We start from the raw sequence: 23,886 nt of genomic DNA, 5'->3' as shown, positions 1-23,886 counted from the left end.
GGTTATTAATTGATGGGTTGGCGCACTCTGGGGCTAAAGGCAGGAAGCTGGTGGGAGAGGCAGGTGCAGGGAGGGTTGTCATGACAACCTTGTGGCCTGTGGTTTGTGCTCTGGCCTCAGAACTGGAAGGATGGCCCAGACAGCTCAGACCTTCTCAGACCACAAATTCTCCAAAGAGAGACCAGAGTCTGTCTTTCGGGTTGCTGTTGTAATGCATTTCACACACCAACCCACGCACGTGCCCCAGGAGTCAAAACCAACCTTCTTCCTGCTGCCCCATCCCATATCCTGACTCCCTTCCCCAGTTTGCTAGCTCCTAACTTCAATTTCAGCCACGCTGGCCTTCCAAGCGGACTGCAGAAAGAAACGAAGTTTAGATTCATTAATTCATTCAAACGTTCAACACATTTTTGTTGTGCCTTTCGGACTTTCCTAGTGGCTCAGACAGTAAAGCATCTGCCTACAATGCAGAGACCCGGGTTCAGTTGAAGATCCCCTGGAGAAGGAAACGGCGACCCACTCCAGTATTCTTGCCTGGAAAATCCCATGGACAGAGGAGCCTGATAGGCTACAGACCATGGAGTGGCAAAGAGTCGGACACAACTGAGCCACTTCAATTTCTTTTCTTTCTTTTGGACTGAACCATCTTCTCTCTGACAGAATACAAAATAGACCCAGCTCCTCCCTTCTCACGGAGCTTGCTGTCTGGAGGGAGAGATGGGCATAAGACATAGTCATACAAATTCCCATGCACTGCCTGGGGAATTATTAAAATACAATTAATTCAGACCTTGACTTGAATCCCAGCACTGCCCATTGCCAGCCGGGTGATCTTGGGTCTCTTCGGTGGGATAATAATAATTTCCTGGCAGGGTTGCTGTGTGGCATTGTCAAGGCTCCTTATGGAAGCACAGTGCCTTGCACGTTGTGATAAGCTCAAAGCATGTAACCGCCCACGCCAGTGCCCTCGTGTCCATTTACCATTCAGGTCTCACAGGCCACCTTCTGTCTGTATGAGGAGCTCTGATCCTAGCTCCCTGGCAGCCAGAGTGATCAAACACCCAGGCCTCTCCACTCCAAAAGGCAAGTTGGCCAGGGAGGGATGAAAAGAACCCCAGGGAGGCTCTGGCCAATGCCATGGGATGGGATGGGGAGGGAGGTCTGCTCATCTCGTGGGTGTCAGGGAGGGCTGTGTGGAGGAAGTGGCATTTGAGTCACCCTTAAAACAGTGGTTCTCAAATTGGTGTGTGTCAGGAAAACCCAAGGGAATTGCTCAAACTACAGTTTCTTGCGGAGAAGGCAATGGCACCCCACTCCAGTACTCTTGCCTGGAAAGTCCCATGGACGGAGAAGCCTGGTAGGCTACAGTCCATGGGATTGCTAAGAGTCGGACACGACTGAACGACTTCACTTTCACTTTTCACTTTCATGCATTGGAGAAGGAAATGGCAACCCACTCCAGTGTTCTTACCTAGAGAATCCCAGGGATGGGGGAGCCTGGCGGGCTGCCGTCTCTGGGGTTGCACAGAGTCGGACACGACTGAAGTGACTTAGCAGCAGCAGCAGCAGCACAGCTTCTTGGGGGGGTGTCGGGGGGCTTCCCTGGTGGCTCAGTGGTAAAGAACCTGCTTGCCAATGCAGTTGGGGAAGATCCCCTAGAGCAGGAAATGGCAACCCACTCCAGTATTCTTGGCTGGGAAATCCCATGGACAGAGGAGCCTGCTGGGCTGCAGTTCATGGGGTCACAAAGAGTCAGACGAGACTTCATGGCATTTGTGAAGTGCTGCTCACAAGGCCTTAGATACAACACAGGGGTTGTGGTAGACAGAATAATGGCCCCCAAATGATGTCCAGCTGCAGGTCCCTGAAGCCTGTGAATATGTTACCTTACATGGCAAAAGGACATTAAGGCAGCAGGTGGAGTTAAGGTTGCAAATCAGCTGACCTTCAAATAGGGAGATTGTCCTGGATTATCTAGGTGGGCCCAGTGCGATCACAGGGTCCTTAATAGGAAGAGGGGGCTGAGGGGGCAGAGAAGGAGATGTGAAGATGAGAGCAGAGGTCAGTGTGGTAAGATGTGAGATGGACTCAGCCTGCCACTGCTGGCTTTGAAAGTGAAAGGGGGCACAAGCCAAAGGATGCCAGAAGCCTTTAGAAGCTGGAAAAGGCAAGGAAGTGGGTTTTCCCCATACCCTCCAGAAGAAAGGCAGGCCTGCTGACACTTTGATTTTAGCCCAGCAAGACCCACTTTTTTTTTTTTAACCACACCTCACAATATGTGGGACCTTAGTTCCCCTGCCTTTTCCAAGCACAGTCTTAACCACTGGACCACCAGGGAAGTCCCAACTTTTTTTTTTTTTTTTTTTCCAACTTTTTTTATTTTTTGAATAATTTTATTTATGTCTGTTTGGCTGTGCTGGGTCTTCAGTTGCTGTGCGGGCCACTCTCTAGTTGTGGTGTGGGGGCTTCTTATTGCAGTAGCTTCTCTTGTTGCAGAGCGTGGGGCTCCTGGGCTCCAGAGTTCAGTAGGTGTGGCTCATGGGCTTAGTGGCTCCAAGGTATGTGGGATCCTCCCAGACTAGGGATCGAACTGATGTCTCCTGCTTTGGCAGGCAGATTCTTCACCACTGAGCCAACAGGGAAGCCCTCTTTATTTTTTTTTTTAAGACCCACTTTGACCACCAGATGGTAAGAAATGAGTGTTGTCTTAAGCTAAGTTTGTGGTAATTTGTTTCAGCAGCAACAGGAAGCTAGTCTAGAGCCCTGTCTTTGGAGTCAAACCACTCTGCATTTTGCCTGCTGTGTGACCCTGGGCAAGATGCTGGCCCCCTCTGAGTCTCAGTTGCCTTGCCTATTGAAGAGAGTTGAGGTGAAGCTTAAAACGGGAGACATCTGGAAGGCACTCAGCACGTGCTCCCCAAATGGCACTTCCTGTGCTCCCTGATCCTGAGTTGCTCTCGCCTCTTTTCCGACCCCATGAGGGAGGGCAGCAGAGCCAGGCACTATGGGAGGTTCTCTGCTGGTCCTTCTCTTGGTCCTTGAAGCCATCCTAATTGGTACCTGGCCACGTGGAACTTGCAGCAGTGCGAAGCCTTGCATCAGCTCCTCTGATGTCGGTGTGTGCTGCAGTGTGAGGCTGGGAAGGCCAAGACCAGTTTTCAGTGCACAAGTCACCACCCCTGCAGTCAAACAGTAGACATCTCATGATAGACATTTCTTCTATTTTTCAGAGCCCTTGGGGAGCCTCCAAGACCTTTACCCCAACTAGCCCCAAATCAGTAGAGTACCTGTGGGGAATACGGTACACACCGTGACAAGCATCCTACCAAGCTGGCCTGCCCATCCTTCACCCTCTCTAGGGAGACTCAGATGGAGAGGCAGTGGGAGCTCGAGGGAGTGGGGCCATCACCATCACCATCACCACCACCATCACCACCACCATTCTATTCATCACTGCATCCTCACTGCCACTGACCTACTAAGTGCCAGGCACTTGCTGGACCTCATCTTTGATTCTCACAAGTGCCAGCTGGTCATCCGGGAACGGAGTTTCTCAAGGTCACATAGTCAGACAGTAGCAGCACGGGGACTTAACCTCCACAGTCTGGCCCAGAGTTTCTGTTTTTAACCGCTCCGTGTGACTGTCATGTGCTGGAGGAACTTGCATTCTGTCGCCCAGCTCAGTGCCCACTCCAGAACCCTCCCTCTGATGACTCCCAGGCAGTCTGGACCTCTAGGGGGGCAGCAGTAGATGCCCAAAGGCCTTGTGGTCTGGGGCCCTGTTGCGCTCTTGGTGACCTCTAGAGCAGCCCAGAAAAGTCCACCAGCCCTTCCAAGCCTCTAGGTTCATGAAGCAGGTATTTATCCTGAGGACACAATAGGATACCCAGGGTTTATCCTGGGTATCCCTGGTGGCTCAGATGGTAAAGAATCCATCTGTAATGCAGGAAACCTGGGCTTGATCCCTGGCTTGGGAAGATCCCCTGGAGGAAGGCATGGCAACCCACTCCAGTACTCTTGCCTGGAAAATCCCATGGACAGAGGAGCCTGGTAGGCTGCAGTCCATGGGGTCGCTAAGAGTTACACACGACTGAGCGACTTCACTTTCACTTTTCAGTTTCATGCATTGGAGAAGGAAATGGCAACCCACTCCAGTGTTCTTGCCTGGAGAATCCCAGGGATGGGGGAGCCTGGTGGGCTGCCGTCTGTGGGGTCGCACAGAGTCGGACACGACTGAAGCGACTTAGCAGCAGCAGCAGCAGGCAGGAAAGAGCCACTGAGGCAGCCCTAGCATCGCAGAGGACTCAGGCATTCTCACTCCTCACCAGATGCCTGCCTCTCATCTGCCCACTTTGGGCTTAAGGAGAGAAGTCTGAATGGGGAGAGGTGGGCTTCTCCTGAGGTTGTATTTTAATCACAAGCTCACTGCTTTCACTTGGTTGTAGGTTTACTTGGAGAAGTTGCAGGGGGACTGAGGTTGCGATGGAGTCTGCAGGATGCATCAGGCCACTGCTTGGTGCTTGATGTCATCGTGGTTTCTAGTCCTTCCTTCCTGTTTTATATTAAAGAAAATAACATCAGCACCAAAGTAGAATACACACAGGTTCTTTTTTCTCTTCCTGAGCAGGCATTTCACAGAGGATCTGGGCTCACTGATCTGAAGTCAGCATCATCTCTCCATCTGCAGTTCCAAAGGCCCAATAGGAAGGGAGGTGGGGGGGGTCCCTGGCGAAAGCGGGGTACCCACTGCCATCAGTGGTCTTGCAGGTATGGATGCTGATGGTATAGACAGCCTGTGTGTATGCATCCTGTTAGGCTGGGCCACCCTGTAAAGAGAGTCAGGGGTGCTCTCCTTGCTGGGTGTGTCCTGGGGGTAGCCAGACTTTCACCCTTAGGTCAGTCCTGTACTCCTTCCCCACCTGTCCTTCATACGGCATCAGGAAGAGCCCACAGACTTCTGCACTCTGTGTCCACACACACTGCTGCTCTGTGACAAGGCTTCTGCTGTACTGGACAGAGGAGGAGCATTTGCTTGGAGGCCCAGGCCCCACAGAGGGGCATTTTTGCTGGGCCCCCTACCAGTACAACCTCCCGGCAGGACTATACCAGTTCACTTCCTAGAGAAGATGAAATCGCAAATCACCCAACAAAATAGAGAATGCACATCCTCAGTGCCCCCCGACATCCCCCACCCATGGTGGACATTGGTTTTCTGGCCCCAGCAATGTTCTTGCAGTCAGCTTCCAAGGAGACACCACGAAGAGAGGAGGTTAAACTGAAACAGCTCGGCAGACCATTTGGAGAATCATGGCTCTGTCACTTAGTAAGACGTATCTAGAGCCTTTGCCCCTATGGGCCTGAGTTTCCCCATCTGTAAAGGGAAGAGTCTGGGCTAGGTCACCTCCATGGATCCTGTTAGCTCTGCTGTGCTGAGGGAGTTCAGGAAATGGTTCTGAGAGCCAGAAGACCCCATGAAGCCAGAGCCCCATGCTTGCTCCCTGCTCGGGGCCACACTGTTTAAAAACATGGACGTTCGAGAATTCCCTGGTGGTCCAGTAGATAAGACTCTGGGCCCCCAGTGCAGGGCTGTTGTTCAGTAACTAAGTCATGTCCAACCCTTTTCGATCCCATGGACTTCAGCACACCTGCAGGCTTCCCTGTCCTTCACTAATCTCCCGAAGTCTGCTCAAACTCATGTCCATTGAGTCGGTGATGCCATCCAACCATCTCGTCTTCTGTCGTCCCCTTTTCCTCCTGCCCTCAATCTTTCCAAGCATCAGGGTCTTTTCCAGTGAGCTGGAGCCCGGGTTCAATCCCTAGTCAGGGAACTGGACTCTGCATGCCTCAACTAAATATCCCACATGCCACCATGAAGATTGAAGATCTTGAGTGCTTCAGCTAAGATCTGAAGTGAAGTGCTAGTTGCTCAGTCGTGTCAGACTCTTTGCGACCCCATGGTCTGTAGCCCGCCAGGCTCCTCTGTCCGTGGAATTCTCCAGGCAAGAATACTGGAGTGAGTAGCCATTCCCTTCTCCAGGGGTCTTCCCGACCCAGGGATCAAACCCTGGTCTCCTGAACTGCAGGTAGATTCTTTACCATCTGAGCCACCAGGGAAGCCTAGCACAGCCAAATAAATAAATATCAAAAACAAAACATTGATGCCCACCTTACTCACAACCCAGAGGCTTCCTCCAATGCCCTCCTTCTGTTGATCTGCAGAACAAGTTACCCGCGCCCACCCCCCAGCCCTCTCACTCCCACCTCAGTGCTTCTCCTCCTGACTGTGCCCTGGAACCACCCAGAGAGCTTTTAAAAACACTGAGGCTGGTACCTCATCTCCAGAAAATATGATTTAATTCATCTGGGATGGGGCCCAGGCAGTGGTGTCATTTTTTATAAGTTGCCCAGTTTCTGGCTCATGTAGTTGTGCCCCACTGACCCAGATGCTGGCTGCTGAAGGGTGACAGCCCGGAAGTGGGGTGGAAACAGTCAGCTTCCTCCGCCCGTGTCTGCTGTCTTCTCGCTCTTGTGTCTGTGGTGGTGGTTTCATGGTTCAATCATGTCCGAGTCTTTGGGACCCCATGGACTGTAGCCCACCAGGCTCCTCTGTCCATGGGATTTTCTGGGCAAGAATACTGGAGTGGGTTGCCATTTCCTCCTCCAAGGGATCTTCCCAACCAGGGATTGAACCCCAGTCTCCTGCGTTGGCAGACTGATACTTTCCAGTTATCTGAGCGTCAGCCTGTCTGGCTCAAGTCAAGACCTCTGGCTCAGGGGTTCAACATCCTGAATCTCCTGGTGTCTTGCCGGTGCTCAAAGGTGACTGGGTGGGTAGAATTAGCACACCTGGCTCCTCCTGAATCCCCCCAAGTCCTTGAGGTCCCTGCCCCTAATGGAGGCTTTAGCATCCTCGGCAAGGTCGCCCCCTATGTCTGCGGTGTATGGAAGGCAGGCTCAGGGCGCCTGGAGGGAGCTGTCCCGCCGCCTTCATCCTGTGGTGGGCGAGCTTTCCTCACAGCCACCCAGCCTGACACCAGCTCTGAGTTCACATGATCCTGCCTCAGCTCGGGAATGGGCAGAGCCTCCCGCTGGGCTTTTCGAGACTGAGCTGGGGGGCGTGGCCTGTCGGGGGCGTGGCCTTCGGGAAATCGCAGGAGGGGCAGCTTGGGTCCTGGCTGCGGGGTCCTTCCTCTGCAAGCGCCGGAGGAAGCCGGCTGGTGGAGGTTTGAGGGCTGAGCTCAGGCGGGCCCGCAGAGTCTGAGAGGACCCAGATCTCCCGAGGCTGCCGCTCCCTGCCTCGCTGCCTGCTCCTCCCCACCTGGCAGCAGCGACCGTCCCCTTCCTGGGGTCTGGAGCCTGGGCAGACAGGGGTGGGATCCTGACACAACAGCAGGTCAGGAAATCGGTTTATCAGCTCACGACCCTTAGAAAAACAAAATAGAGTAGAAATGATCCGCGTGCATCACAGTGATAAGGTAAGTACTGCTCTGTGTCACGCGCATTCCTTGCTGTGATTTATGATGGAAAGAGCTCAAAGGCAGCGGGTTGGTGCCTAGTGGTCTGGGTTCTAGATTCAGATCCACCCAACTTACTGTGCGGACGTGAGCAACTAGGTTAGCCTCTCTGGGCTTCAGGTTCTGTGAAATAGGTTCACAGTGCCGGCCCCATCGACTCACAGTGCCTTTGTGAGCTCGCGATGGAATTGAATGTTGAAATAGTGTCGAGGGCTTTAGAAGTGAGGTTGTCTCCCTGCTTTTGCTGGAGTGAGGCTATTTAGGGAAAAGCTGGGGACTAAGGGGGAAATGCAGTCTGATTCTACTCCTGCCCCAGAAGGAGACATCAACGACCTCTGAAAAGGGCACTTTTAGGAAGTGTTTAAAGCAGGTGGAAGTTTGACCAGCCAAAGGGAAGAGAAGCTGGGCACGCAGGAAATCCCCCAGCTTGCTGTGCTGGTGGCTGCCTGAGCAGAGCTGCCCAGCCCGTGAGTAACTGTGTGTGTGCCATCAAGCCACCACTCAGAAGAGACGGGTGACAGATTAGACCGCTGTTTATGCACCAGCTCAGCAGCACTAGCACTTTTGACCTGGAACGTGCATGGGGCTCCCAGCTCGAGTCAGAGTCCCTTCCTGCCTTTGGGGATTTAACTGCTCTTGGATGTTCAGGTCCTTGGAGGCCTCTGTGCTGATGGGCATTTGTCTGAAGGTTTACTCTTAGGTGTTGGGTTGCTTCACACGTAGTGTCTCAGTTTCTTGTTGTTTAGTCACTAAGTGGCATTTGATTCTTTTGCGACTCCATGGACTGTAGCCCGCCAGGCTCCTCTGTCCGTGGGATTTCCCAGGCAAGCTCACTGGAGTGGGGTGCCATTTCCTTCTCCAGGGCATCTTCCCAACCCAGGAATCGAACCTGCTTTGGCAGGTGGGTTTTTTTTGTTTTTAACCACTGAGACACCAGGGAAGCCCCTCAGTTTCTTAGCTGAACGGTACCGTGAGGCAGACACAGCGGCTCTGTGTTTTGATTCTTTGTCCCAATCCCCTCCACCTTGGGGATCCAAGGCTTGGTCACACAATAGGTTCATCTTCTTGAGTGGTGAGAAAACGGTTGACATGCCAGGTGCAGTGGGGGTCGGGGGCGGGGGGGTGGGTGTGTGTGGCGGTGGAGCTGGCCCAGGCCCAAGCCTGTTGGCCTCCTGGTGGCATCTGGGGGAACTGGAGCCTGGCAAAGCCTGGAAGTGGGGGGTGGTTGCTCTGTAACAACTGTGATGATCAGAAAGTGTGGTGTAAAGGAAAGTGTGGACCAATCTGAGCTCAAAACCTGGCTTGCGTCATTTGTTGTTGTTTAGTTGCTAAGCTGAGTTCGACTCTGCAACCCCATGGACTGTAGCCCTCCAGGCTCCTCTGTCCATGGCATTTTCCAGGCAAGAATCCTGGAGTGGGTTGCCATTTGCTCCTCCAGGGTATTTTCCCGACCCAGGGATTGAACCTGTATGTTGTGCATTGCAGGTGGATTCTTTACCACTGAGCCACCAGGGAAGCCCTGGCTTACATCACGTAATTATTGCTGAAAGCTCAACTTCTGTATACACTGGTGCTAAACTGAATCTTGGAGACAGAGTTTTGGGTGAAGCAGAAAAGGATAAAGGGCTTCCCTGGTGGCTCAGACAGTAAATCATCTGCCTGCAATGCAAGAGACCTGGGTTCGATCCCCGAGACAGGAAGATCTCCTGGAGAAGGCAATGGCAATCCACTACAGTATTCTTGCCTGAAAAATCCCATGATTAGAGGAGCCTGGCGGGCTACAGTCCATGGGGTCACAAAGAGTTAGACACGACTGAATGACTACCACACACACACAAACGGATAACTGTATTACTTTGCCAGACAAAGAGGGACACTGGGGGCTCTCACCTTGAAAAACTATGTGTCGCAGCCCCAGAGGATTTGATGAAGGGTTTTTTATTAGTGGTTCAAGGGTGAGGTCGCTGATAAGATTAGGTATGAGCAGGGCCTGTTGTCGTTGTTCAGTCATTCAGTCACTCAGTTGCTCAGTTGTGTCCGACTCTCTGCAACCCCATGGACTGCAACACGCCAGGCTTTCCTGTCCTGCACCATCTCCCAGAGTTTACTCAAACTCATGTCCATTGAGCCGGTGATGCCTTCCAACCATCTCATCTTCTGTTGTCCCCTTCTTCTCCTGCCTTCACTCCCTTAACTTCATCTCAGGTGGTCAGTCTCCGAATGTTGATGACCTTCTCTCCTCCCATATAATCTTGCCTCAGGCGGTTTCTCAGCTGCCCCTCTCTTGATTAGCAACTGTTCAAATCTGCCCTCCGGACCTAAGGGAAGATCATAGAGGCTGGAGTCTGGCCTACAAGAAAGGGGGAGACAAAAAAAAGGCTTTTGTGCCTGCAAGCTCCACAGGGCCCCACACGGTTTTAGAATCTTGAGCAGCCTCAGTTTTTTCATCTGGAAAGTGGATGCTGGTGAGAGAGAGGATGAATGTGCAGAAATGTTCCTGGCACGTGGAGGGCTCTTACCTGGCATGACCTGGTCCATCTGTCCCAGTCACATGTTCCCATTTACAGAACACCATGCACCCACTGTGCCTTTCATTTTGGGGAGCAGGCTTTCTGTGGAGAGCAAGTGGAGAGGGGACACTCCTGGCAAAATGCAATTTCCATGGAGGGGTACCTTTCCTCCAGGCAGAAGGGAGAGCTGGCTGTGATGAGGCCTGGGTGACAAAGCCGGATTGTCTGCAACCAGCTCAGGTAACTTAAACAGATGCCGCAGGCTGAAGCGGAGGCCACAATGATTCCTCCTCACTTTTGTGTTTCTGTTAATGAGTTAATGATATTTCCATTGTCCCAGCACCTGACCTCAAAACCCTCCATGCATCCACCCATGCACCCACCCATTCATCCATCTATCCACCCATTACTCACCCACCTGTCTATCTACCCCCTTATCCTTCTATTTATCCGTCTTATTCATCCTCCTACTCACCCATCCATCCACCCAACCCACCTACCTCTCCGTGCATCCATCCATTTTAACAAATAATTTAGGGGAGATTATGAGGGAAGTACTGAGATACATCTCAGATTTGTCCCTGACTGTCCTCAGCTCCTTCTAATTAGTCAGCAGTTCCTGTTCCAGGGAGAAGCTAATTCTGACTCCACGATGGGACTGTTTCTTTGACTTGCTTTTCATTGCTTTTGTTATTATCATCATACATAATGGCCTGCCTCAGAGGACCCTGTTCCTCTGCCTGACTGTTAAACTATAGTGCCTTTATAGTTCACAGGGAGATAATCTGACCTTGCCCACCTCTGAAGGCTGCAGGAAAGAAGAGATTAACACACCCCTTCCCAGAGATGTTTTGCAAGACTGAAGACCATTTTATTTTATTTTCTTACTGCTTCTCCCTCTCTATTCTGCCTTTTGACTTGAGTTCCTCAGCCCTTCCCTCTCTCAGTTCAGTTCAGTCGCTCGGTCGTGTCCGACTCTTTGCAACCCCATGAATCGCAGCGCACCAGGCCTCCCTGTCCATCAAAAACAGGCATCCAGGCCCCGACAAGATGGTTGTTTAGAGACATTAGTCTGCCATCTTCTCGGTCAGCCAGGTCTCTGAATAAAGTCATATTCCTTGTCTCTACACCTCATGTCCGATTCATTGGCCTGTCGTGTGGCGAGCAGAGCCAGCATGGACTCGGTAACATTTCTGTAGCTTCTTGTCCCCTCTCTGGTCACACCCTCCTCACATTCAGTTCCTTACAGGTGCTCGCTCGCTCGCTCTCTATCTGGCGTTTGGCCTGTTGAATGTAGTGTTTCCACAGGCAGAAGCTCCTTTCTTCCCTGGCTGCCTGTCTCTCTTCTCCTGATCTTAGAGTATCATGCTGCTTAGAAAGGCTTTTCTGGCTAAGTCACCTCCTATGAACTCAGAACTTAATGTCTTGTACTCTCCCTAGGAGCTAATCCTCTCCTTTCTCCTCGCCTCTCCCGTAAGACTAAAAGCAACGTGAGCTACCCCAGGGGCCAGTGTCTAGTGAAGTGCCTTCCATATAATAGACACTCAGTAAGTATCTGCTGTGGTCGATGAGCGGAGGGATGATTAGAGAGCCATTGAAGGGTTTGAAGCAGGAGTGATTAGCTTAGATTTGTGTTTTAGAAGATGGCTTTGACGACGGTGAGATGGAGACAGGGAATCCCACAGGAGACCACGCATTGATTCTGGAGAGGAAGCCTTGACCAAGCCAATCTGGGGCACTGGGGAGGGAGCTAAAGAGGAGGAGACGGATGTGGGAAAAATTTAAGATTTGGAAACGGTAGAACTGAGTAATTGAGTGGATGCTGTGGATGAAGATAAAGATCAACCAGCCCACACAGTCATCCAACACAAGAGACTGGGCAGGTGGAGATGCTACCTCCAAGAACAGACTGGTGGAGGAAACAGCGGGAGCAGGGCGGCCTCACTGAGCATGCCCTGTGTGGCAGGAGGAAGCTGGTTCTGTAAGCCTTCCCCCTTGGGTGGGGAGGACATCTGGGAGTCATCAGTACTGGGGAGTCGAAACCATGGAGGAGGTAGTGTGTGTGTGTGTGTGTGTGTGTGTGTGTGTGTGTAGTGAAAAGAACAAGTCAGCTTTAAGTGTGAGTGGGAGGGATGCCCCCAGCACCCGCCACACGGGACCTTGAGTGGTGCTGATTTGTTCCTGCCTTTCAAGATCAGAGGCTCCCTGAGGGTGGGAGCCACTTCTTCTTCTTTATCTCTAAGTCCCCCATATCCAGTCTGGGGCCATGAACCGATGCTCCAGAGATACTTGTGGAACGAAACCAGGAGGTACCAGACTGTTGGACAAGCCACTGTATCCCTCTGGGCCTCAGTTTCCTCATCCCTAAAATGGGGGGACAGTAGGGCTGTTGCAAACATGGGACAGGAGAGCAGATGTGAAATGCTCTGTCAGCTGTGGGAGATCTGGCAAACACCGAGTGTGAGTACCGAGGAGACGCACTCACTTGTCTTGAGGGCCTGAGTCAGGCTGCTGACCTCCCAAGGGCTGCGTCGTGGTTCTGCCCACCGAGTTCTGCTGGGTCTTAAGTTCCCCTTCCAGCCATTCTGTCCTTTGACCTGGGAACTCATGGATGGCACTCAGCCAGGAGTGAACCTCCGGAGCCTCTAGACCTGTGGATGCTTTGCTTCTCAGAGTGTGGCCCCTGGCCCTGCAGCACCAGCACCACCTGGCGGGTGGCTGCCGGTTCTCGAGCCCTGCCTCTGACCCACTGAGTCAGGAACTATGAAGGTGGGGCTCTGTGATCTGTTTCAACAAATCCTCCAGATGACTCGGGTGCACCTAAGTTTAAGAACAACTGCTCTAGAATACCCCCAAACCTCTTTTGGCTCCAAAGTGGACATAGGAGGTGCTTTCACTTAAGCATCGTCTGTAGTTCTGCAGACTTGAATGTTTCTGACTTTGGTTGCCAGAATTTGCTTGTTGTTGTCCTAGGAAATAGGAACTTATCAATGGTCACCCCAGCCTGTCCCACACATGCATACACTCACCACCTGCAAACAATAGGCTTCGGCCAGGTGATTCTCAACAAATTCCTGAGACCAGACAGGACGTGTTTTCCACTTGGTTTCTTTTGCCCATATTTGTGGGTGCCTGGGAGCCTGTGCTGATGAATGAATTTTTATCTTCCTGAGGGTAGTTTTGTGTGAACTGTGGAGAACCTCAGATAAATTCAGAGACATGGACATCCCGGGCCGGTGTCCCTGGGGACCGCTCAGGGACTTCCTCACGTTTGAGCCAGGTGAACCATTTGGACCCTCAGGTGTGGCCCCTGGGATTCACGGACAGGAGAGCTAGCAAGAAGAGGAGGAGTGAAGCCAAATTTTGACTCATGGGACTGTGCAAGGTTCAGAGGTCACAGTCCTCAGCTTCCCCTTTGCCCCAAATCTCACCATCAAAACATATAAACCAAAACATGAAAAGCAAAACCAAGAAAACATCCCTGCACAGTCGGTGGGAATGTAAAATGGTGTAGCCACTGTGGAAAAACAGAATGCAGTTCCTCAAAAAATTAAAAATAGAACTACCATATGATCCAGTGTTTCCACTTCTGGATCTATACCCAAAAAAACTGAAAGCAGGGACTCAAGTAGTATACCCATGTTCAGTTCAGTTCAGTGGCTCAGTCGTGTCCGACTCTTTGCGACCCCGTGAATTGCAGCATGCCAGGCCTCCCTGTCCATCACCAACTCCTGGAGTTCACCCAAACTCACGTCCATCAAGTCGGTGATGCCATCCAGCCATCTCATCCTCTGTCGTCCCCTTCTCCTCCTGCCCCCAATCCCTCCCAGCATCAGGGTCTTTTCCAGTGAGTCAACTCTTCGCATGAGGTGGCCAAAGTATTGGAGTTTCAGCCTCAGCATCAGTCCTTCCAATGAACACCCAGGACTGGTCTCCTTTAGGATGGACTGGTTGGATCTCCTTGCAGTCCAAGGGACTCTCAAGAGTCTTCTCCAACACCACAGTTCAAAAGCATCAATTCTTTGGCACTCAGCTTTCTTCACAGTCCAACTCTCACATCCATACATGACCACTGGAAAAACCATAGCCTTGACTAGACGAACCTTTGTTGGCAGACTAATGTCTCTGCTTTTTAATATGCTGTCTAGGTTGGTCATAACTTTCCTTCCAAGGAGTGAGCATCTTTTAATTTCATGGCTGCAATCACCATCTGCAGTGATTTTAGAGCCCCCCAAAATAAAGTCTGACACTGTTTCCACTGTTTCCCCATCTATTTCCCGTGAAGTGATGGGACTGGATGCCATGATCTTAGTTTTCTGAATGTTGAGCCAACTTTTTCCCTCTCCTCTTTCACTTTCATCAAGAGGCTTTTTAGTTCCTCTTCACTGTCTGCCATAAGGGTGGTGTCATCTGCATATCTGAGGTGATTGATATTTCTCCCGGCAATCTTGATTCCAGCTTGTGCTTCTTCCAGCCCAGCGTTTCTCATGATGTACTCTGCATAGAAGTTAAATAAGCAGGGTGACAATATACAGCCTTGACGTACTCCTTTTCCTATTTGGAACCAGTCGGTTGTTCCATGTCCAGTTCTAACTGTTGCTTCCTGACCTGACATGTTCAGAGCAGTGCTATTCATGATCGCCAGAAGGTAGAAGTCACCCAAATGTCCATTGACAAATGGAAAAATAAAAGGCAGTATATATGTATGATGGGCTATTATTATACCTTAAAAAGGAAGGAGCTTCTGATAACATTCTACAACATGGATGCGTCTTGGAGACATGATGCTAAGTGAAATAAGACAGAAAAAGACAAATGCTGTATGACTCAGCTTACCATCTGAGCCACCAGGGAAGTACATGAGGTGTCTAGAGTGGCCAAATTCACAGAGGCAGACAGTGGACTGGTGTTTGCCGTGGCCGGCGTGAATGGAGGATGGGGAGTTAGAGTTTAACGGGAACAGATTTTCGGCTGGGGAAACTGAAAAAGTTCTGGAGCTGGATGGTCGTTATGGTTGCATGACAGTTTAAGTGTACTTAATTACCACTGAATTGTACATTAGAAATGGTGAACAAGATAAATTTTATATTCTGTATGCGAGTGAAAGTATTAGTCACTCAGTGATGTCCAATTCTCTGCCACCCATGGTCTGTAGCCCTCCAGGCTCCTCTGTTCATGGAATTCTCCAGGCAAGAATACTGGAGTGGGTAGCCATTCACTTCTCCAGGGATCTTCCCCACCCAGGGATCGAACCTGGGTCTCCTGCATTGCAGACAGGTTCTTTACTATCTGACCCACCAGGGAAGCTCCCGTCGTGTATATTAAACCACAACTGAAAATGGCACCAAGAAGCACCTCCCTCCACCACCATCACTGAAATCCAGGCCTGTATCCTTGAAAGGTTGGAGAGGTGGGTCCTCATCTTCAGGGACTGAGAGCTTGGGGCCAAGGCTAGGTGGGGACTGGTTGTGGTGGGAGGTGGGGCTTGGAACAAGAAGACTGGATTCTAATGCCCATACTTCCTTTGTCAGGCTGCCTTTGGGCTCATCACTTCCCTGTTTGAACCTCTGTTTCCTCATCTGTAAGGTGGGGAGGTGGCACCCACTTATTCCTTCCAGAAGTCCTCAGAAGTGCCTGTGATGCACCAGGCACTGTTCACGGTGCACACGGCCCTCTTGGAATTTATTGAATTGGCCATAAAGTTCATTTGGGTTTTTCTGCACCATCTTATGGAAAAAACCAAATGAACTTTTTAGCCAACCCAATGCATCCTCGTGGAGGAGACAGATCGGCAACAAGCAGACAAGTAGACAAACAAATCTCAGATACTGATGGGAACTGCAGAGCCGGCACCTAGGAAGGAGTGATGGTGCTGGGGGAGGGGGCCCCTCAAATGGGATGGTCAGGGAGGGCCTACAAAGGGGTGGTGTTTAAGCTGAGAACTGGCGGCAAAGGAGCCAGCCCTGCCCTAGGAGGGGAGGGGAGGGGTGGGCAGTTGCACTCCTGGAGCAACTGGAGCAAGGCCAGGTGACCAGGGCACAGAAAGCTGGCCATCATGTTGGTGGTGGGAAGGTAGGAGGAGCTGGGGTCGGATCACACTGGGCCTTGTAGGAGTTTGGGGGGTTTTCTGGGGATGTGATAACTCACTGTGAAACTGTCTCAGTGGGTTTTAAACAAGGAAGAGGAGGATGCGGTTTGGATTTTGGAAAGATCCCTGTGGCTGCCCGGGGAATAATGGTCAGGGAAAAATGAGAACGCTGGGATTTAGCTTCCCTGGTAGCTCAGCTGGTAAAGAATCTGCCTGCAATGCAGGAGACCATGGTTCTATTCCTGGGTCAGGAAGATTTCCCTGGAGAAGGGATAGGCTACCCACTCCAGTATTCTTGATGTTCCCTGGTGGCTCAGATGGTAAAGAATCCACCTTCAGTGCAGGAGACCTGGTTCGATCCCTGGGTTGGGAAGATACCCTGGAGGAGGGCATGGCAACCCTTTCCAGTGTTCTTGCCTGGAGAACCCCCAAGAACAGTGGAGCCTGGTGAGCTACAGTCCATGGGATCGCAAAGAGTCAGACACGACTGAGTGACTTAAGCACAGGAGTGGGGGTGGCTTGGCCACGGAGAGAGCCGCAGGGAATCCAGGTAAGAGGGTGCAGCTTTGGGTTGGATCCATCTCTCGCCTGTTTTAGAGACTTAAAAACGCCATGGGACCCTTTTCCAGGAAAAATGCACATGCTTAAATATTTGCAAGATGGAGCATGTGATTTCAGGGGAACCCCTCAAGTTTATCCTCCATGAGCCCCAGGACTGGAACTGCTGGGCTGAGATATCTCTGAGACCCTTCCTAGCAGGCTCTGTGAGTTTTCAGGCTGAGCCCTGGCTCCGGTGCCCACAGGGCCAGTTAGGAGCCCACAGGAGGGAGGGTGATGAGACATTGTCAGTTGTAGCAGGGGTTTCCTTCCTGGTCCGTGAGTCCCAGCTTGACTATGTATGGTGAAGAGAGAGCAAAGGGCAAGACTGATCTGCTAAAACTACAAAACAGCTTGATGAAGACTCCGTTCACTTGGAATTTGCAGCCGTATAGACCATACATTCTCAGGAGGGTGGGGGGAGATTGGTTCTTGGGTGGGGTGAAAATAATCTTATTTAGTGATCTGTCACCCTCCAAAAGGCCATGGTGCAAAAACAGATATTCTGTACATCTAAGGATTTAAGATGTATAGAATATCTGTTTATGCACCATGGGGGGCAGGTGATTAGGAAAAAAACTATGTCTAAAAAATCTCCTTGGGAGGATGATTATGAACAACAACAAGGCTGATTTAGACACAGTGAGGTTTTTCGTCTGAGCCAGGAGTCTTAAATCGATAGAACCGCTCAGGCTTTTCATTCTGGTATATTAATCTAAATGGTAAAGTGAAAGTGAAAGTCGCTCAGTCGTTGTGTCTGACTCTTTTTGACCGCATGGACTCTACAGTCCAAGGAATTCTTCAGGCCAGACTACTGGCATGGGTAGCCTTTTTCTCAGGGGATCATCCCAACCCAGGGATCAAACCCAGGTTGGCTGCATTGCAGGCAGATTCTTTACCAGCTGAGCCACCAGGGAAGCCCAATCTGTAAGGTTGGCCTACAACAAAATTTTTTTATTCTCTCTTGTTCAAATGCATTTGTATATATAGCAACAGCATTTTCTTTTATTCTCTTTTTTAAATTGTTGTGTTTTGGGTTGCTCTGCGTCTTCGTTGCTGTGCTCAGCTTTCTCTAGCTGCAGCAAGCGGGGGCTGCTCTGCACTGTGGTGCACGGGCTTCTCATTGCGGTGACTTCTCTTGTTGTGGAGAATGGGTTTTAGGCCGCAGGCTCAGTAGTTATGGTGCAAGGGCTTAGTTGCCCTGCAGCATGTGGGATCTCCCCAGACCATGGGTTGAACTCGTGTCCCATGCATTGGCAGGCGGTTTCTCAACCACTGGACCACTAGGGAAGCCCAGCAATAGCATTTTCTTAGTTAAATTCTCAACAATATGAACTTTTCACTACTGCAAGTAAGACGATCATCTTTTATTCTGCTTCTTTGCCTCTGGAGAAAGAATGCCATGCGTTTTGACATATCTTATGTGGCCCTGATCTTGACCCTGAGGGCAAGTGTCTTTATCCCCATTTTATAGATGAGGAAACTGAAGCTAAGGAAGGGTAAAGACTTGCACAGCCTGTGAGCTGCTGACTCTAGCCTGGTGCTCATGTCTCGATGCCTTGTGCCCTGTACTGGGTTCCTGATTCCATGGAGGAGAAATAGCACTGCCCTGTGGGAAGGTTGGCCTGTTTTCTTGCCAGAGCACAGTAGTTCAGTTCAGTTGCTCAGTTGTGTCCGACTCTTTGTCACCCCATGGACTGCAGCACTCCAGGCTTCCCTGTCCATCACCAACTCCCGGAGCTTGCTCAAAGTCACGTCCATCGCGTCGGTGATGCCATCCAAACATCTTATCCTCTGTTGTTATCCTCTTCTCTTCCAGCCTTTAATCTTTCCCAGCATTAGGGTCTTTTCCAATGAGTTAGTCAATTCTTCACCTCAGGCGACCAAAGTATTGGAGCTTCAGCTTCAGCATCAGTCCTTCCTATGACTATTCAGGACTGATTTCCTTTCAGATTGACTGGTTTGATCTCCCTGCAGTCCGAGGGACTCTGAAGAGTCCCCTCCAACACTACAGTTCAAAAGCCTCAATTCTTCAGCACTCAGCTGCCTTTATGGTTCAACTCACAACCATACATGACTACTGGAAAAACCATAGCTTTGACTAGACTGACCTTTGTCAGAAAGTAGTGTCTCTGCTGTTTAATATGCTGCCTAGGTTGGTCATAGCTTTTCTTCCAAGGAGCAAGCGTCTTTTAATTTCATGGCTGCTGTCACCATCTGCAGTGATTTGGGAGCCCAAGAAAATAAAGTGTGTCACTGCACAGCAGGATGTGAACAAAGTTGGGTCTCTTTTGTGCTGTCTGAAGAAGCTCCCAGGACGGGCTGTGGCCTCAGTGTTGACTGATCTGGTACATTCCTGTGAGCAAGAAGGAAAAATGTGGATGGTGCTGAATGTTGACAGAAGAGAGTGTCTGGGGCCTGTGCTGTTTTGTGGGTTGAATTTGATCTTCACCTTGGAGAGCCAGCTCGGGATGGGATGGTGTTCACAAGAGCTCCAGGCCTTGCTTGCTGGACTGAGGGACCAGGAAAATAACTAAGGGACAGGAGGCCAGGGAAGGGGGATGGGGAGACAGAAATCGCATGTTGGTGTCTTGGTCTGTGCATTCTGTATATTCAGTGCAGCTGAGCTGGAGGTCGTGGGCTGGGTCATCTTCTAAATTTTGAGGCTCTACACCAATGTGAAAGGCACAAGCATGACCACTCGACTGCCTTCTGCCCTGCAATGAGCGATGGATCCAGCGACACGAATGAGCTGTCAGCTTGAGTTTTTTCTCTGCCTGGCTAACGCTTGTTCTGTCACCATTATTTAAGCTCAGTAGGACGACTGTTATTTCAAGCGCTGTCTAGGTTATACTGACCTAAGGTTTACTCTTTATCTGCATATGATGCCCAAATAGCTCCTCACTAAACAAAGTATGAGTTGTGTTTTGTTTTGCACAGAAATGACAATATCGCCTATCTTAAAGAGAAGTACCTTTTAATAGGAAAAAGAATGCTTGAATGGAATTTGGATGAATGTGTCCTTTTCAGAACAAGCAAAAAATATCAAAGGAATTGATGTTAAGACTGTGCGCATCAAGATAATCATTAGGGAAAAAAATTAAGTGAGGCACTTGGAGCAGTGCCTGACACATGGTAGGTGCTATATAAATGTTAGCTCCTATTAGCCTAAGCTTTTCTGCCTTTGACTTTCAGGGGCTTACGCATCACCAGTGAGGCCGAGCCTTCGCCGCAGCTTGAACCACATCCTAGAAGCAAGATGGCCATAGAGAGACTGGCGTCTTCCTGAGCATATGGGGGGTGAGGCCCCGGCAGGCCCGAAGATGGGGAACATCACGGCAGACAACACCTCGATGAACTGTGACATCGACCACACCATCCACCAGACGCTGGCCCCGGTGGTCTACGTCATGGTGCTGGTGGTGGGCTTCCCGGCCAACTGCCTGTCCCTCTACTACGGCTACCTGCAGATCAAGGCCCGGAACGAGCTGGGCGTGTACCTGTGCAACCTGACGGTGGCCGACCTCTTCTACATCTGCTCCCTCCCCTTCTGGCTGCAGTACGTGCTGCAGCACGACCACTGGTCCCACGACGACCTGTCCTGCCAGGTGTGCGGGATCCTGCTCTACGAGAACATCTACATCAGCGTGGGCTTCCTCTGCTGCATCTCCATTGACCGCTACCTGGCCGTGGCCCACCCCTTCCGCTTCCACCAGTTCCGCACCTTGAAGGCCGCCATGGGCGTCAGTGCGCTCATCTGGGCCAAGGAGCTGCTGACCAGCATCTACTTCCTCATGCACGAGGAGGTGGTGGAAGACGCCGACCGGCACCGCGTCTGCTTCGAGCATTATCCGCTGGAGCCGCGCCAGCGCGGCATCAACTACTACCGCTTCCTGGTGGGCTTCCTCTTCCCCATCTGCCTGCTGCTGGCCTCCTACCGGGGCATCCTGCGAGCTGTGCGCCGCAGCCACGGGACCCAGAAGAGCCGCAAGGACCAGATCCAGCGGCTAGTGCTCAGCACCGTGGTCATCTTCCTGGCCTGCTTCCTGCCCTACCACGTGCTGCTGCTGGTGCGCAGCCTCTGGGAGTCCAGCTGCGACTTCGCCAAGGGCATCTTCAATGCCTACCACTTCTCCCTGCTCCTCACCAGCTGCAACTGCGTGGCCGACCCCGTGCTCTACTGCTTCGTCAGCGAGACCACGCACAGGGACCTGGCCCGCCTCCGCGGGGCCTGCCTGGCCTTCCTCACCTGTGCCAGGACCGGCCGGGCCCGGGAGGCCTACCCGCTGGGCGCCCCCGAGGCCTCCGGGAAGAGCGAGGATCCCGAGGTCCTGACAAGGCTGCACCCGGCCTTCCAGACCCCCCACCCGCCTGGAGTGGGAGGGTCCCCCGCAGGCGGGCTGTCCTAGCCGGGTCACCCCATCACCCGCGTGCAGGGCAGAGCAAGGCCTGAGCCTGCTCCGCGGCTGCTGCCCCTTGGGCCAAGGCAGCTGCCTCTTGCTGCTGGAGGAGACGATGGGCTGGGGCCGCGGGCCCCTAGGTCTGGGCCATAACAGGACCTCTCTGATTTCCAGGGAGCCTGCTGTGACTGCCGAGTCTGACGGGGCTGCTAGCTGAGTGTGGGGATAAGCCCCGACAGCACATGGGGGGTCATCTGCTGCCAGCTGGGCTGCTGGTGGGAAGAAGACTCACCTCCAGGAGGTTTTCAGAGAAGCTCGTGAGGGGACAGAGTGTGAGGACGTGGAGCGAGGGGCCTGGGAGAGGAGGCAGGCACCCAGGTGCTCACCTGCCAGGGCCTTCCAATGCCAGAGGTGACCCTTGTCCAAATGCCCTGGTGTTACCTGAGAAGATGACGTGGGAACGTGTGTTGTCATCCTTACCACTTGAGCCCCACCCCGTGGAGGTTGGATGGGGAGAAGGAATGTGGGGAGGGGTTGAGGCACTGAGCGTGTGTGTGGCGGGGACAGTGGGGGAGAGACAGGCAGAGGAGAGACCCCAGATCCAGGCAACTCACAGTTTTCACCGGCAGGGAGATTTGAGCAGATTCTCCGAGCCCCAGCACTAATGCACAAATCCTAGGGCTCCGTGGGGCTCTGGCGGGTGATGTCTATGATCCTTTAAAGTCAGCACTGAAGTTCAAGTGTCAGGTCAGAGGCCTAAAGCAGTGTGTTCAACTGAGTTCCTGACAGATTCCTCCCAATTCAACTTCTGTTGCTATCTGCCCCAAAGTATACGAGACCCAGAAGTCTGGGGCTCTGTGTGTGCATGTGTGTCCGTGGTTAAAATGCCAGGGTCTCCATGACAGCTCTGCTCCAAGACACTGAGGCTAACTAAGGTCATCGGACTGCAGATAGTGTTTGCCGCCACATACACAGACTGGAGTGCCTAGCAGTCTTTGAGAAGAGCATGGCATTCTCCCCGAGTTCTTAGATGGAGCAAAACAAATACAAGAGATGAAATCTCTGGCATCTTTTACCCCAAAGGGCTGGGGTGAAGCTCCACTATGGTTTAAATAGCCCCTGTGACAAAGAGAGGAAAAGGCCCTGGGCTTGTCTTGCCTCTTTGGTCCTCCACCTCCACTCCTCTGCCCAAGTGTTCCCCTCAGCCACCTGGAGAGTGACGGGATGGCCCACTGGCTACATGTCTCTTGTTTTGTCCTAGTAGCCTGGTTACAGGGCTCATCTCTCCTGAAGCTTCCCACCCAGTCATGTTAAGCTTCTGCCTGAGGAATATACCAAGGACCAGAAGAACATCTTGCTACTCCAGGGACCTGCCCACCTTTCAGAAATGCTAGCCCTTTAGATTTCCTGGAGTGGACCAGCACCAGTTCTGACTTCCCTTAGAGACCTGGAATCTGAGCTCTTACAGCCAAGGATCTTGGTGGGCTCAAGCCTGGGGAGGGACCAGGGATAGGAAGATAGAAACTGGTATCAGTGGGACATTTCTGGAATCTGCTGAAGAGGGACCACAGAGAACATCTTCAGTCTCTCCTGGTGTCTCTCTTCCCCTCTCCCAGAGACAGATCCACCCCGAGTTTCTTAACCCTCTCTTCAGAGGCATCCAGAGGCTGATAGCCCAGGCTGGGTGTGCCCTAAGGAAGTGGGGTTCTAAGTCTATACTTGATTCTGACTGTGTGTAATCCCTGCTCCTGCTCCTTCTGGAGGTTCTTCCATAACCTGGGGAGGTTCTCTTCCCCTTCATAGAGGAGGAAGTGACCAGGTCTGAAGGTGGAAAAAATGACCATACAGCCAAGAAAAACCCAGGATCTGACAGAGGCAGTGGCACTGGTTGAGCCCTCCATGCCTGCTCATTTCAAATTTCCTCCTATTTTGATCTTAAACATGGGCATTCCCACTGGGATAAACTGGCATGAGCTGAAGGCAGTTTCATTTATTATCAAGAGTTGTATTTTTGTATTGTTCTTTCTTTTATGCCAAGTATACGTGTGTTGGACCATGCAGTGGATTTATGTAGCAAACTTGAGTCTGCAAATAAAGCAACCTAACCAGCCACAGTTGGAGTGTGTTTCCGTTCATGTAGGGAGGGAGGGTCTTCCAACACCAGGGACATCTAGAGGGTCCATGAAGTACCCAACAGAGTCAGAAAGGTCCAGGGATTGACTTTCTCCGAGAAAATTCAAACAGGTCAATCAGAGAATTTGCCCTTGATTACCCAGTAGTGGCCAGGAAGGATGAAGCCTTAAAATGAAGGCTTTTCTCTGTCCTCTTGAGATTCATGAAGTGTCCTAAACACTGCAGCACATTATTGCAAATCCACTGTGGGACTTAACTTGGTCACCCCTTGACTCTAGGGATGCAACTCAGTGCTGCAGTTTGGAGACTATCATTCCCTGTCCTTGGACACAGAACCCCCTTCTATCCTACTCCAGGTGGCCCTGGTGGTAAAGAATCTGCTTGCCAGTTTAGGAGATGCAAGAGATGTGGATTCAACCCCTGGGTCGGGACGATCCCCTGGAATAGGGAATGGCAACCCACTCCAGTACTCCTGCCTGGAAAATTCCATGGACAGAGGAGTGTGGCAGGCTACACTCCATGGGGCTGCAAAGAGTCAGACATGACTAAGCGACTGAGTACAGCATCCAGTGAGAGAGAGCTGGATCAGACTGTCCTTTCCTCACTAGTGAAAACTGCCAAAGCAGGAACACCTGTGGTACCCA

General features: G+C 51.6%; 1 protein-coding gene across 1 annotated transcript; it reads left to right on the top strand.

Annotated features, from left to right (window-relative positions):
- Positions 1-20,002: 20,002 nt before the first annotated feature.
- On the top strand, positions 20,003-21,139 carry GPR68 (G protein-coupled receptor 68). The gene has a single exon (XM_052660177.1). It carries the CDS (start codon positions 20,003-20,005, stop codon positions 21,116-21,118), a length of 1,116 nt encoding a protein of 371 aa, XP_052516137.1. The 3' UTR covers positions 21,119-21,139.
- Positions 21,140-23,886: the final 2,747 nt, after the last annotated feature.

The sequence above is a fragment of the Budorcas taxicolor genome, chromosome 21, assembly GCF_023091745.1.
Source record: "Budorcas taxicolor isolate Tak-1 chromosome 21, Takin1.1, whole genome shotgun sequence".
NCBI lineage: Eukaryota > Metazoa > Chordata > Mammalia > Artiodactyla > Bovidae > Budorcas > Budorcas taxicolor.
The sequence above is the reverse complement of the archived record's forward strand: the minus strand, read 5'-3'. Positions and strand labels throughout refer to the sequence as shown.

What these genes read in the sequence shown, in the direction of transcription:
- GPR68 (XM_052660177.1), top strand. Translation starts at nt 20,003, where the DNA reads ATGGGGGGTGAGGCCCCGGCAGGCCCGAAGATGGGGAACATCACGGCA.